The 16,364-nt window shown below is 44.1% G+C and overlaps 1 protein-coding gene across 1 annotated transcript in view; it reads left to right on the plus strand.

Moving 5' to 3' along the window:
- The first annotated feature begins 1,059 nt into the window (after positions 1 to 1,059).
- LOC138950402 (protein peanut-like) overlaps positions 1,060 to 16,364 on the plus strand; it is a 107,213-nt gene continuing 91,908 nt past the window's right edge. Inside the window, exons 1-2 of the mRNA XM_070322145.1 lie at positions 1,060 to 3,382; positions 8,166 to 8,186. Of these exons, the coding sequence (XP_070178246.1) occupies positions 2,924 to 3,382; positions 8,166 to 8,186 (480 nt within the window). The 5' untranslated portion in view covers positions 1,060 to 2,923. The remainder of the gene's footprint in view (positions 3,383 to 8,165; positions 8,187 to 16,364) is intronic.

The following is a 16,364-nucleotide window of genomic DNA, read 5'->3' on the forward strand; positions in this document are numbered from 1 at the left end:
TTGATGATTGAGCACAGTTTTGACGTAGGCATGCAATTTTCCCAGCTTTTATCTTCATGCAAGCAACAACAAAAAGAAACAAAAAGAATTAAAGAACATTGAATATGGTCCATGTTTAAAAGCATTCGATATGTCAATAAAGACGAAGTGTGGCTGCAGACCGCCACCTCAGTTCGGCAGCCGATTCAACGGAGTGCCGCTGTTCCTGGCTTTTCGCGGGTTTATCGAAGGATAGAGTGGGCTGTGTTGTTTCTTTCAACGAATGTTGGCCGGTTCTGAAGAGCGTTCTTCTCTCTTACTCATTACATCTAATCAGTTGGGAAATGCTTGGAATGCAGTTTAGAAATACAGGCTCTTGTGTTTTGAATGGTTTTTTTATGTTGGTAATTTTGGAGAAGAAGTTCAGCTTGCAGATTGGACAGTTATGAACGCACACGGGCATTCTCTCTCTCTCTCTCTCTCTCTCTCTCTCTCTCTCTCTCTCTCTCTCTCTCTCTCTCTCTCTCTCTCTCTCTTTCTCTCTCTCTCTCTCTCTCTCTCTCTCTCTCTCTCTCTCTCTCTCACACACACACTCACACACACACACGAACGCGCGTGCGTGTGTGCATTTATTACTTTTTGAAGTTATGGTTGTCAAAATTCGTCAGCATCACAAGCACACTTCGGCAATCCTGTTGATTTGAACACATTGTTTGGTTTGTGTGAATAGCAAATCCCACCAGTTGTTCATTGTTCTCGTCACACTCTTATGTGCTCACGTTAAGGTCCCTCACCCTGTCCCCCAGCTAGCCCCTCCCCCACTCCCTCCTTCTCCATTGATCAGTCATGGAAATGCGCAATGTCATTCACAGTATTCGGTGGATTGTCGTGATGTGTAAAATTTCATCTAGACTTCAAAAACAAACACGGAAGTGGATCCCTTCGTATGTCTGCGCGGCCCGGTTGTTTATGTCAAGTAAGTCAGTGTAGGTCTTGTGATGTCTACTGTGATTGAACTTCGACCACTGAGGAAGTAACTTCACAGTGTGTGTTTGCCAACGCATACTGACCGTTGTTTAAATACATTTCATATGACCGGACTGCTTGTGAATCTAGTTCTTCGCGTTTTGGTGACAGTTTCTGGTTTTCCAGTTTGTATAGATAAACTATATTACTTATGCCACAGTTGAGCGGGGTACTAAGCAACATTTATTGCCATTTTGCAGGAGACACTTGTCCATGTTTTGACGCTGTAGAAGATTAGATAAGAGTGTAAGCTGAGATATAAAAAATAAAAAAATATGATGAATGTGACAATCATGATGAGTATGAAAATGAGGTTAGCGGAGACAAGAAGAAGCATTATGTGACGTAAGAGTCTCGGTACTCCGTGACATAACGTTCAGCAGGTAAAGCTGTCATCATCAGACTGGAGACACGATTTCCCGGTCACGGTTCCAGTCGCTTGATTTTTGTTTCTTTCGCCTTTTGTTCGCAGCCACTCACAGCCACAGGGTGTGAAACTACAGCTGTGTCATCTGTGATGGCCTCTTGAAGTCAGATAAAGGACGAATCAATTCTCGAGAAAGATAAATTAGTCTGGAACTGATATGGTCGAGGTTTCATCGGTTGATCTTTGCAGTGTGAGATCATTGCTGCATGGTGTTATGTGGGAAGTATGTGTGTGTGATTTAAAAGTAGTGCGATTTACAGGCTTAGGAGATTGTTTGGCGTTGAAGCAGTTGACAGTGAGACACATTTATGAACAGAAACCCAGAGGTTTGTCATTCACCAGCGTGAACCGCCAATGTTTTGACGTAAAAGAGGACTTTTGAGCGCAAACTGACCAGCTGATAGAATTGAAGTATTCTGACACAACAGAGAAATTACACAGCTTTTGTAGTGAAGTTAATTTCTGGCTGCATGGTTTCTGAAATTGCAGTCGAGTGTTCAAAACAGGTTGGGTTCAAGATTATGTTTGCGTGTGGCAGAATGTTCTCATAATGGAATTGTGCTGTCACTGAGTCACATTGAAGAAATCGTGAGTGGAGTGAATTCCTTTTCTGTGACTGTGGGGGGGAACTACAACAGTGAGTCAAAACCGGAAGCACCAGTGGCCTGATTGTGAGTAACTGTAAATGCCTGTGTGTTAATTACATGCAATGGCGCAGTAACCACTATGCCACCCCTGCATGAAACAGACCCCATGAGGTCCAGTGGAAGCCACGCCCCCTGACAGGCGTCTGACAGCTACCCACGTGTGTCTGCTGCTAGATCTTTGCACATCACAACACAGGCCCACAGAGCTGATAGTGCCAACTTCCGCAAGTCTCCAGGCTCTTGACATTTGCCTCTGTGGCCTTGGGGAGCAAGAAGAGCCTAATCAGTGAGTGCCTGTGTGTACCGGTGGCTTGCTTGCTTGCTCAAGCTTTCCTCCGCACTCCTTGCTACTACACTCTGGAATTTCGCCTTCACCCTTGCCCCCTCCATCCCTCCCCCCTTTTCTCTGGGTCTGCATCCGTGTTGAAACTTCATCCCCCTCGGCCATAGCAGTAGTGCTAGCTAGTCTTGGCCCAACCCAACCCTGCGCTCTTTTCACAGAGAAACTTCCTGACAACTTCACTGCCACTGTTTTCGATTAGGAGCTAAGGCCGGAGAAAACTTCGAGGGAGTTGAGAGTTGTTTCGCGGAGTTTATTGCTGCCAGCGTTTTGTGTCTTGGCCGGCGTCGGAGTGTGTGTGGAGTAAAGTGTGTCGTTCCCCCGTTCTGACGGCTGCTCCCAGGTGCAAACTTGATTCAGCGTCAGATCGGCTGATCGTTTCCGCGTGTGTTGGTGTGAGAACTATTGCCTGTGACCCCACGCTGACTCGTGTTTCACGTGCTCCCATTGTCTCGGCGTACTGTGTAGCTTGCCTTTGTACCACGCGGATTTGTAGCGACAAGCATGTCAGACCCGACGGCAACATCGACGACAGGTGGAAGCGGAGGTGGAGGGGGTAGGGGTCCTGCCCCACCCCTTCCTGACAAACCCCCCTCCGTGGCGGAAAGAACTAGGTTACTCCGCTCCAGTTTTCGCAAGGATGAAGTAGAGAAACCGAGACCTCCAGACAACAGGTCGCTGAGTTCAGTTGCCCCCCCACCCCTCCCTGAGAAGCCCACCCTGGTAGGATCTACCCCGGGTGTGCACAACAACGGGTCGGAGAGATCCCCCTCCCCTGGGCCAGTGTCCAGCAACAAGAACAACGCGGTAGCGGTGACCATAACGTCCAATGCTGTGCCGGACAAGACTGTCATGACCTCCTCTACCTCCTCCTCTTCCTCCACCCACTCCCAATCACCGCCACAACAACAACCTCAGAGTCAGAACAACTCTCCGCCCACCGACGTCAATGGGAAGAACCCTGTAGGTATTTAGAGCGTGTGACGTTCGTTGTGTCTGTCCGTTTCGTGATGCACGTGCAAATAACGATTTGTGGTGACCATTGTGAGCGTACCTGTATATATATATATGTAAAAGATCTATCTGTATGCCTGTCTTTATCTCTCTGGGGTACTTACATTGGTCTCTTTCTGTGTCTGTGTATATCATTTTCTGAATGGGTCTGGCTTTATACATGTGCGTTTGTCTCTGCGTTAGTCTCGGTCTCCCACTCGTACTGAGTGTGTTAGTCTGTCAGTCTTTTTGTTTCTCTCTCTCTCTCTCTCTCTCTCTCTCTCTCTCTCTCTCTCTCTCTCTCTCTCTCTCTCTCTCTCTCTCTCTCTCTCTCTCTCTCTCTCTCTCTAACCGTGCGAGTCTCCGGCCCCCCACGGGCGACGGCTGATTGTTCCGAAAAGCAGCAACTGGTGATATCATTACCCTCGTCAATAATAAATTATCTGGTCTGTCTGTCTGTCTCTCTCTCTCTCTCTCTCTCTCTCTCTCTCTCTCTCTCTCTCTCTCTCTCTCTCTCTCTCTCTCTCTCTCTCTCTCTCTCTCTCTCTCTCTCTCTCTCTCACACACGCATGTATTCTTTCTGTAGGATAATTGACAAGTATAGTACCATTACAATGAAACCCTGAGAATTCAGTTTCACTGCGTACAAGCTTTTCTTCCGGCGTTTGTGGCTTTTTTACACTGGGGTACAAGGACGTTATTTTGATTGCCGTCAAACAATCAATTTCATCGTATGACTTTTGTTTTTCGATTGTTTCCGTATTATTGCAAACCTACGACACCACTATGTCTGCATGAGCTTCCTCTGGTGAATTATTGCGCACTAAAAAGTGTGTTTCATGTGTAGCAGATTATTTTTACACACACACTCTGCAACGCATGGTGCAAGTTCAATTCACACACATAAAGCTAACATGAAATATGTGTCAGAAAACCTCAAGTCCTGACCACCTTAGACTAATTAATGATCGAAATAAAATATGCAATGATATGAAAACCCCATCTGATTTGAAATAGCTTGTGTAAGTTGTTGTGGAGAAAAAAACCACGAACAATTTGGTTGGTTTTACAAGTAGCCTTGCACGATTTCTCTTATGAAGCAGTATAACTTTAGGCTACAGCTTGAGTAGTAAGTAAACATCCGGTCAAGTGTTGTAAATCGCAGAGGAAAAAACAGAACAAAACATTGAAGGTTTAGAACAACATTTCTCCTGTGAAATGAACGCATCAATGCGTGATGAGGACACATGAGATGAGTCATGCCTGGATGCACAGCTTCCAAAAGTGCATTGTTTCACGGCGCAGGGAGTGATTGGCATGTTTTTCTTCTGACCTGTATGTAGGTGCGAGAGGCTGTTTCCTGTGTGATGTGAACCGCAAAACTTCATGCTGAATCGTATGTCGTGTCAATGTCACTGCCGACTGGACTTGCAGCAACCAGTCCTCGGTTTTCTTCAAAAATGTCGAGAGAGAGAGAGAGAGAGAGAGAGAGAGAGAGTCTAAGTGTGTTTGTGCGAGTAGGCCATTGTTACATATCAGCTCTCTGGCAGATACTCTTCATGGTCTAGCTTTGCAAACGAAACTGGCCTTGTTTTTGTTGCTAGCTATGAACATTAACTTGTTTGGACAGCGGGTAGCTTCCATCCGTTGTATGTGTGGGTCGTGTGCTGTTTTGCTTCCTCTGCAGGCTATAGCCGTCTCAGTGTCTGTCTGAGAATTCCATCCGTTCTTGTTGTTGTATTGGTCTTCTTTTTGTAGAAGTTTCCTTTTTGTCTCTGGTAAGACCGAGAATTCCATGCAGGGTAGGTAGGAATTCCATGAGTTCGAGTTTCACTCAGGTCTTCTCCCCAGCTACCAACAGTACCGTGTAAAGAGACTGCGGAGGCCATAATTATTCAATCTTGGTTTGTACTACGTACAATTTCTTTTCTTGCCTCCCACAATATTTATTGTATTTAAAGACAGATGATTCGATTTGGATTAAGTTCGAGTGTCCGTCAGTCTACAAAAAAAAAGTGTGTGTGTGTGTGGGGGGGGGGGGGGGGGGGGTCCACTTCCAGCGTACAGAAACTGAGGATTCCATCCAGTGTTGGTACGGAACCATACGAGAGTGAAGGTGTTTTCCTCCTTATCATACCTGTCTGTACATTATGGATGCCTGAGGAGATAGGGTGAGATATGGAATGACTTCCCACCTGGCTGACTGAAACAGGGTGCTGAGAGCGAAGATAATGCTCGTCTCATTGGGTTGTTGGTGTTCGCACAGCACAGCAAGTAATGTTAAAACTGCTGTACAGTGTGTGTTGTTTCAGTCTGTCTGTGTGGCAGATGGGTCGAGTATCCATTATACTGTTCTGCATCACAAGTATGTGATGTTGTGCGTGGTGTTTTTTTGTCTGTCTGTGTGGCAGATGGGTCGAGTATTCATTATACTGTTCTGCATCACAAGTATGTGATGTGCGTGTTGTTTTTTTGTCTGTCTGTGTGGCAGATGAGTCGAGTGTATGTTATGTTCTTCAGCTGTCTTCCTCTGCACGTTTAATGGTAGGTAGGTGAACTCTGAGGTTCAAGTATCCAGGTGTTTTTCTGGCTTCTATTGCAACTTGAATAAGAATTACATGCATGTTGAAGGTAGGAAGAGAGCTCCTCCGCACCCCCCCCCCCCCCCCCCCCCCCCCATCTTAACCCAGTGCCGTGTGTCTGCAGTCACAACTGACAAACTGTAGTATCACGGCAGCACATGCACGCACTGTACAAAATATGGCATGAATGTATCGTCATGCTGAATGTAACGTTAGGTAATACATTTCTGTCTTCCTCTCCACGATAATTGCAGCCGAACCGTACGTGCGGTCGAAGTATCCCGATGCGCATACATGTCAGAAGTGGGAATTTGTTTCCAGCAAGTTGAATGTATGTCGCAGACGAGAAAAATGAGGGTTACATCATTCATCAAAACATGATAGTTTACACTCGGATGCACGCACTCGAGAGTACGTGCATGGCATGTTTCCGCTCACAGAAGCAAGACGAAAGACTGAACTTGTCAAACTTACCATGCTAGGGTCAACTTTGCACTACTAAGGTCAGGAAGCAATGTTATTGTGCTAGTCATCAAGATGCACACCATGTGTATACGCTTAGTAGCAATAGAAATTAATTGTAAAAAAGTAAGCAAGTGCTTTCAATTTCATTCAACAAAATGCACAATTACTCCTCTTCGGTGACAGGGCCTTACATGTTTTCAAAGAAAGTGAGATACACAAGTTAGAAGATACGCGTGAGGCCGAAATGTAAGAGACAGGTGTGGGTTGTTTGGAGTGGTTTGCGGGGGCATCAACCGTCTTTCACCACAGACATTCCTTGTCTTCAGTAAAACGGCAGTGGGTTTATTTTCACTGGAGGTTTGCCCGGTGAGTCACGTGCCGACGGAAGAGTTCTCTTGTCCAGCAAGGCAGACCGATCATGGCCACGAAGAGAGGTTGTCTGCCTTTTTGTATGCGGCGCACCTGTAGTGCCCCCCCCCCCACCCCACCCCCCCCCCTCATCCCCCCTTCCTTAAAAAACTTGTGATATTTTCACGCGGCAAGAAATTGTTTTTCCATTTATATACAGAAAATGTCCGTATCAATTTTTGTTTTCATCATCTGTCAGTGTCACCCCCCTGATTACTTTCAGGTTCCTACAAATTACTAGTGCATTGTATGATAATTGTGTGTGTTTGTCTGTGCACAACTGTGTCTTTGCATTGACAAAAAGGCCTTCACATTCACTCAGTTTCACTCCTATGGGAAAATTACACTTTTTGCTTAATATTCAAAAAGCATTGACTTCCATAATTTTGCCCTTTGCGTTACGGACAATCATGTTGACAGTAGAACATAATGGCGGAGTCACACCAAGACAACGCACGGCCAGCACACTGAAAATGAATAAAAAATGGAAAATAATGATCAGTGCGTCGTTGTGTGACCGCGGTTTTGTAGAAGCACATTTTTGTGCATGCTTAAAAAATCCCAACGCACACAGCGAATGACAACGAATGCGTAGCGTTGGTCTAGCGCGCTCGACGAACGAGTAACGCATATTGACGCACACCCAGCGAACGACAACGCACTGGCCAAAATCGCAATTTTTCGCGATATTTTCAGTGCGCTGGCCGTGCGTCGTCTTGGTGTGACTCCGCCTTAAGCAGATTAAGACTCACGCACAAACACACTTGCATGCTCGTGGATAGAACGTATGATGATCTGATGAAGCTCTGGTGGTGGTCTGAAACTTCTCTGACCACCGACATGAGGTCGAAACAGAAGAAAACAAGAAAAAAAGGGAGAAGAAGAAAAAAAGAAAAAAACTAGTGTTTTTGTTCTGTGTCTTGTCGCACTTGGCTGAACAAGGTTTTCAACTTTGTGAGCTCTGTGTTGTTTTGCCATCTCCTTTCGTCCGCCACTTCTTTGCTGACGGCTCACCGTTAAGACAAACTGCGTCACAACAGCAGAGTCGTTGTTGCATCTAGCAACCAGAATCAAACATATTCTGTGTACACGGGAAATCCGGTCAAGAAATCACATTCTGTTGTTGTTGCTTCTTATCTTTTACCTTCCGCTGACTTCGACAGCAGTGTCATTTTCGTGGAACTGGAAAGTTTGGTCCAGGTTTTTCTTTTCTTCAAATGACTGTACTGTTGTCTGAAACTGAACTTGAAAACATGTGTGTATATTATTTGTTCACTTGTCTATTTATCTGTTAACAGACAAACAAGAAGGATCAAAACGTGAGTACTCATAATATATCAGACGTACACGCATACTCAGTCTGTCAGTTTCTTGCGCACTAGATAAAGAGCACTGGACGCAAATAGGGAGAGAGAGAAAAAAAACCACTATATATACAAACTGGCTTACAACTCAAAAAACATTTACAGAGTACAGAAGCTCCTTTAAGCTTTTGTTGTTGAATGAAGTCCAGTATCCGATAGCTTCTTGTTTCTAATCAGTTGCGCAGTAAAAAAAAAAAAAAAAAAAAAAAGTGATTTTAATACAGGAAAGAACAAAGATAGAGAGATCGAGTTTACGGAAAGATAATTACTCATTTTCATTTTTGCCTCGTTTTCGGTCACAGTAGTCGGATTTAAAAGAGTCCGCACTGAGAGGCTTCAACGTCCGGCAAACATCACTCTCACACTATTTCTGAAATGTCTTTTAATAGAAGGCCTTATCGAGCAAGTTATCCGACGGGAAGATGCATGTCACAGTTTTCTGCAATAACGCTTTCCTTAACATTGTTTTGGGTATCTTATGTAACCGAGTGCCGTAACACTACGATCACCTCGGGAGGCGAAGTGCAATCAAACAGGATTGAAAATGTTAGGGCCAATTTCTTAGCCCTATAAAAACTGTTATGCAAACCCGAAGGTTTCCATGAACATACAGACAATCGGAAACCACCAGACCCCATCACAAACAGAATTCCACAATCCACCGGTGTTGACTTTAAGGTCAACAACTCGAGTGCAGAGTCCGCTGCGAAAGGAGCGGTAGCCTCCCCTGTCACAATCGCCCCCGTTTGAATGAACTTCGTCCCGAAGTTCCGAACCGGGGGACCACTGTCCATCCCAAGTTCGCAGAATGGGAACAGCACGAAAATGTTCAGTGGTCATATTATGCCATTACCTGATCATATCATGCAGAGTCCCATCCCTGCTCGCAAGCGCCAGATGTAACCGAGTGCCGTAACACTACGATCATCTGGGGAGGCGAAGTGCAATCAAACAGGATTGAAAATGTTAGGGCTAATTTTTTTAGCCCTATAGAAACTGTTATGCAAACCCGAAGGTTTCCATGAACATACAGACAATCGGAAACCACCAGACCCCATCACAAACAGAATTCCACGATCCACCGGTGTTGACTTAAAGGCCTACAACTCGGGTGCAGAGTCTGCTGTGAAAGGAGCGGTAGCCTCCCCTGTCACACTTAGAAAAGAATAATCGACCCCGAAAACTTTCGAATCGAAGTTGTTCGTTGCAGACGGACTTTTGATCGGCTGTGGTCTCACACTTTCACAGATATCTTTCAATATCATTCCTTATTCGACAAGTTGTCGGGCAGACAGCCGTACCTCATATTTGTTTCCACTACCACACTCATAAATTTGCTCTGTTGTGTATTAGTGAAGGACAATCGATCCGAAAATGTTCGAACCGAGAGAGGAAAAATTGTGTGCGAAAGGTCCGACCACTAGCAGACAGATCTCTTCGGTCGAGACTCACACACATTCACAAATATCTTTCAATAGAATTCGTTATTCAACAAGTTGTCGGACAGACAGTTGTATGTCACGGTTATCTACACATGCGATCAGCTCTTATTGTTAATTTGCATCGGATTAAAGAACTATGAACCAGAAAAGTTTTGAATCGAAGGATGTTTCGCTCTGGCCTGGCCGGGACTTGGTGGCCGAGTGGTAACGCACTTGCGCTCGGAAGCGAGAGGTTGCGAGTTCGACCCTGGGTCAGGGCGTTAGCAATTTTCTCCCCCTTTTCCTAACCTAGGTGGTGGGTTCAAGTGCTAGTCTCTCGGATGAGACGAAAAACTGAGGTCCCTTCGTGTACACTACATTGGGGTGTGCACGTTAAAGATCCCACGATTGACAAAAGGGTCTTTCCTGGCAAAATTGTATAGGCTTAGATAAAAATGTCCACCAAAATACCCGTGTGACTTGGAATAATAGGCCGTGAAAAGTAGGATATGCGCCGAAATGGCTGCGATCTGCTGGCCGATGTGAATGCGTGATGTATTGTGTAAAAAAAATTCCATCTCACACGGCATAAATAAATCGCATACAAAAATAAAAAAATAAAAAATTTAAATAAATCCCTGCGCTTAGAACTGTACCCACGGAATACGCGCGATATAAGCCTCATATTGATTGATTGATTGATTGGCCGGTGTAACAGTCGCGCATGCGCATTGAGCCCCCACAGTCATGAGGCACATGAAAATTAGTAATTAATGCGTGAAAATTACTAATTTTTAGTTTTGGCGCTAGTAAGCCGTCAGGAAGCGAGCCAAAACTGAAAATTAGACATTAACACTTGAAAATTAGTTATTAACACGTGAAAATTAGTAATTAACACGTAAAAATTAGTAATTTTCACGTCATAATTGTAATTTTCTCGTGAAAATTAGTAACTTTCACGGGTTAATTACTAACTTTTAGTTTTGGCGCTAGTAAGCCGTCATAGAAAGAGCCGGAGAAACAGAGAAAGGCAGCAAGAGAGAGTGAGAGAGCGAGAGCGAGCGAGAGAGAGAGAGAGAGAGAGAGAGAGACATACACAGAGATATGGAGAGAGAGAGGGAGAGATGAGGGGGGATGGCTTATAACTGGGTAAACATGTTTGTTATGTACAAAAGTGAAGCGTCTTTCAGTTTTCCTTCCATTGAAGTCGGGTATCTCATCGTGGAGTAAAAACGGCGAACATGTGGAAGAGATGAACGAACATAGTTATCTGTCTGCTGCACCGGTGCCTGCGATGCTATCTCGTGTCGACCGATACAACTTTGCATTCACGCTCGTAAAATAGGCAGATAAAAACACAAGCCTTCGTGTAGCACGCGACAGCAGTACAAGGGTGGCCGAGAGAGAGAGAGAGAGAGAGAGAGAGAGAGAGAGAGAGAGAGAGAGAGAGAGAGAGAGAGAGAGAGAGAGAGCCACACACACACACACACACACACACACACACACAGAGTTTTCATCTCTTATATTGACAGTGTCCTGACGGTTGGCACGCACCCTAGACATGGATTCTATTGCTTTTTTATGCACCTTTTAACTTACACCTGGCACTCTCATTCTGATAATAAAAACACAAATCTGCATGTTACTGCGATGGTTGTTAAAAAAAATAACAGAGGGCACAAGTTGTGTGTTAATGTGAATGTTTTACCCTCCGTCAAAGGACCACTGTCAAATTAAAGGATTCGTGATCGACAAGAAGAAGAAGAAGAAATTAAAGGATTCACACATTCACTATGAAGTCTATTATCTATGAGTTTCCTTGTACACATCTTGTCTTAAAAGCTGTTCATTTCAATCTGATATATATATATATATATGTCTGCATTCTACTGTTGCGGCTAGACTGACGCGCCTTCAGTCGTTTCAGAAATGATGTAACCGTTTTTGTCGTCACGTTCTGTATTGCAGGTTTTGATTTGAATGTCTTCAATGTCTCAACCATCTGATCTTATCGGAGAGGGATGTTGAGGTTTGGAGTCTGACGCTGATGTTTTCTCGTATCAGGATGGGGTTTTGACTTCTTTGCAATTCATTTGAGGTCTGGCAATTTGTGCAGCGCTAATGTTGTTCAAGTTTAGGGGACGATTTAACGTTCGTGTCATTGCTAGTGATTCTGCTTTAATCAGGCAGCATGATTCATGACTGGCTCAGATTTATGTTTCATTATTATTTTTTGTAATGATGGGAGGCGCTTATGGGGAGATATTCTTGTAAAGGGGGTGGGGTGCGGGTGTGACTGACAGCCACTTCGCGTATTATCCCTCAAACATACACACACACACACACACGGACACACACATATTTTGTCACATACGCACGCACGCACGCACGCACACACACACACACACACACACACACACACACACACACACACACACACACACACACACACACACCAGTAAAAGAAGACTGATGTTACACTGAAATATCTTAATGCTAAGGATATCTCATTGTGTGACAATGACGAAGCCCATGTGATCCTGTTCCAATATCGAGGAATCATGAGGAGCTGGTCCCAGACCACAGAAATATAGAATATTCTATATCTCTGTGTCCCAGACGAGGGCAGAATGATTGGTTTCCAAATTCCTGCCATGAGTCAACGCAGACAGGCTGGTAGCGATGATGTTGCAGATTCTACAGAACCCAGTTTTCTGCAGTGTCCAGTGATAGCGAGTCCATATTCAGCCGGTTACGCAGGGGTCAGTGAGGTCAGTTGCGTTGAACGTGTCTGACTACTAGTGTTCTAGCTGTGAGCACTGGTACAAGGATCTTCTCAATGAGCTCATCAAGCTCAGTGGACTACACTCAAATCACAGGCACCAGCTTTTCAGCGTACAGCTGACGCCCTTGATCGTGCTTATTTTCCTGTATACTGCAGAAGGCCTTTCGAAATGTGTAGTTTCATATTTAATATTCAGTACGAAAGTTTGCACATTTGCAGCAAGCGTACTTTTGGATTTGACAGGACAGATGATTGGAGAATCGGCACGATGAAACTCATTTACAGCACGGCAGATGCAAAATTAATTATCAGATGATTTTCTCGACACGCCCATAAAGAGTTCTTTTGACAAGGTGATAATGATTAGTTTGCGCTTGGTTGGTTATGAGGAGTTATGGTGATAAGGACAAAAAGGGTTAATTGGCGATTTGGTCCTTGTCTAGGCTTGATTCAGTTCTGTTGATACTGATCGAAAAAACGAGTAAAGGCCTTTGCTCCTGCCTTTGGAGCTCAACTGATTTTTAGGGAATCTTGCCACTAATGTAGCATTTTTGACATTCGTCTTTTTAATTTCCAAACTTTTACCTGCAAAATACCAAGCATGTTTTGCTGCATTAGCCTGTGATATATCACTCACTGGCTTACGTGATGTTTATCATTCATGTTTCCAAAAGCAACCTCATTTTACAAACACTTGCTCCCACTTTCGCTGGCAGCCTAGACATGTTTATGAAGTGAGGTTCGCAGCGCATTCATATTATAGAGTGATTAATTTTGCCTCTGTACTTGCTTCCTGTCTAACAAGCGTTAGTTTGTTTCCTGTCTGCTATAATGAGTAATGTAATTTTGTTGTTGATGTATTGTCGGTGAAATTAGGAGTCACTGCAACTCATTTTTCACTTGTTTGTAGGAAGTATAACATAATGTACCAAGCAGGTTTGCTTTGGCTCCCTTCATTTATAATCTGTCAGCTTTTGTCGAGAGGGAGAGGGCGAACTGTGAATATGAATGGTCAATGTAACCTCCATGGTCCGTAACATGAGGGAAAGATGGGACTGGGAAATATTGATGGCAGCATATCTGTACAGTCTAACATCCAACACGCTAATTCACTCGCATGAAAGTGACGTGCATCATCGGCCAAACACTCATCCAATGCTTGTGTGTGTGTGTGTGTGTGTGTGTGTGTGTGTGTGTGTGTGTGTGTGTGTGTGTGTGTGTGTGTGTGTGTGTGAACTGTGTGTGTGTGTGTGTGTGAACTGTGTGTGTGTGTGTGTGTGTGTGTGTGAACTGTGTTTGTGTGTCAAGAAACGAAACGAAGTCACTCATTAATGCAGCGAATGGAACGTTACACATCGCAATGTTAGTGGCAGTAATATGGCGTTGGAGAGAGTACGCCGGAAGAGGTGAGGGAAGGGGGGGGGGGGGAGGGAGACCATTTGTGGGCGACATTAACTGCTGACGACAATCACTGCATGGTGCTTTTACCTCGTTAGGGCCAGCTGTCTTTGTTAACTAACCCGCCGCTGTTTCATTAGTTTTCCTCTTACAGAGATCGACATTGCCATACATCATTGTTCAAGGGGACGCAACCACACAGTGTGGATTCACGTTAGTGCACATGTAGTTTTGCAGCCTATCTCAGTGCCCTGGATTATATGGGACGGGATGTATTTTATTTATCACAGCTAGAGATTTGGCTCTGTGACCATTCTGGCTAGGTTCGGCTTTCGAATTTATTACATCGTTTAATTTTTTTTTTATTATACTTTACGGGCTTGGCACCTGGTAGCAGTAGCCGCAGTGTCATAATTGTTAAGTCATGTGCTCATTTTTTCAACTTTGCCCGAGTTTTCATGATATGCGGGGTGATCACGGGAATAATTGGCTTTAGATTATTAATGATAACTCTTTTGTTGTAATGGTGTTATTGCACGCGGCATGCTGGTTGAGTCACTAGCCCTTAATTAAGTTTTGAAGGCCATTGGTGTAAATTGGTGTTATTGATTTGTGGCGTGTCGGTTCCTGTCATCTCTGCAAATGGAAGGCAGTGGATAATAACAATTATGTTTAAAAAAGAAGATGAAAGAAGTACAAAGACAACAACAACAACAACAAAACAACTTTATTTACAGCGATGGTTTGTGCGCAGAAAGTATGCTGCCACGCGTTCCTGCCATTATCAATTGTATCTGTGTTACAGAGGTTTCAATGGGCAGATGCTTTAATGCTCGAGTTATATCGCAAAGGAGAAACAAAAAAGTAAGAGGCGTGTTGGCACGCTGCCAGTCTCAGTCCTGCCAGGCAATTAACTTAGCGTGATAGACTCTTGCAATCTTCAAGATTCCATGACCCAGTTTCCTAGAAACTAGCACCGGCGTTGTTTGCTTGTACGGAGCCAAAACTTGAAGGACTGTTGTAAAAAAAAAAATAAATAAATAAAAATGTGTTCTAATTTCTTTCGTTTTCCAAAAGATGTATTTTTTCTTGTCTACGTCAACCCTTGACACAACTGAACTGAAGTGTGGAGTTACTTTCGTAGTACCAGCAAAATCAAAGAACACTCGACCTTCGTGTTTACAGTTTCTGAACAAAAGAGTAGCCCATTGATTTGGTCAAGAATGAAGTATGGTAATATTCAAGAACAGTGTCCCATATTAACTTTGTCCGTCAACAGTCCGCCGTTTGGATATATGCTCCTTGAACAGGTAGATAACATTTACAAAACAAATAATATCAGCACACAGTAAGTGATTGATTTTGTGTGCCTAAGAACAGAATTTACTGTGGAGCGAATAAGAGCTTCACCCTCCCCAAGCAAATGGGTCTCACCAGAGTCCACATGTCCAGCCCCCTCCTCCCATCCCCTCCACATCGGCCCTCCGGCAAGAAAGAAAACTGCACCTGAGTGTGATTAGTGTAGGAAAGTTTACAATGACACAGGTATGAGTGCATTCTTAGTCAGAGGACGATTCTCCGTACCCATGTGTCCAGTACCAAAAACAGGTGAACTAGAAATCAGTTTGAAATACTCAGTGGGTGGGTGTGAGAGAGAGAGAGAGAGAGAGAGAGAGAGAGAGAGAGAGAGAGAGAGAGAGAGAGAGAGAGAGAGACAGAGAGAGAGACAGAGAGAGAGAGAGACAGAGAGAGACACAGACACAGACAGACAGAGAGAGAGAGAGAGGAGTAGACGTAGACGTATCGATTTTGCTTTCACTTTACATGTTTATCTGTTCGAAACGGCCGGACTGTCCAATAAATTCCTCTTTTCTTTGATTTGTGCTTTGTTTAAACCATTGTTTGCTGTGTCTGAGTGCTTTTTCAGTTTGTGTGTTTGTGAGTTAGTTTGTTGTAACTTGTGTTAGTTTAAATGCTATATGGACCAAAAGCCGAGAAAAAAATCCTTGAAACCTTTCACACTTCGCGGACAAAACCCCTTTAAAGACCCACCCGACTGTAGCCGGGTGCCGCGTATAGTTAATAGCTTCTGGCTGTTTGAAGTTTGGTAATGTCTTCCCTTGTGTCTTGCCGTGTGTCTTATGCCCTATTGAGCTTTAGTGTTGGTAAGGTGTGTCAATGAGATTGAGTGCTTGGCGTCGTGGGATGGGGTGGTAAGTGATATTTACTGGAGTTTGGGATTGGTTTGAAGTATTTTTACAGTACTGAATGGGGTGGGGGTTGAAAACGATTAGGGAAGGGCTTTGTTTTTGTGTGTGTTTGATTCTTTAAAGGCGTATTTGCTTGTTGTTGTTGTTGTTGTTGTTGTTGTTGTTGTTGTTGTTGTTGTTGTTGTTGTTGTTGTTGTTGTTGTTGTTGTTGTTGTTGTTGTTGTTGTTGTTGTTGTTGTTGTTGTTGTTGTTGTTCCTCAGACTGAACTGATCCTCTGCCTGGCTCAAGTGAATGTTCATCCTTGCTTTTAAAGGCACA

This window comes from Littorina saxatilis, linkage group LG1, assembly GCF_037325665.1.
Source record: "Littorina saxatilis isolate snail1 linkage group LG1, US_GU_Lsax_2.0, whole genome shotgun sequence".
NCBI lineage: Eukaryota > Metazoa > Mollusca > Gastropoda > Littorinimorpha > Littorinidae > Littorina > Littorina saxatilis.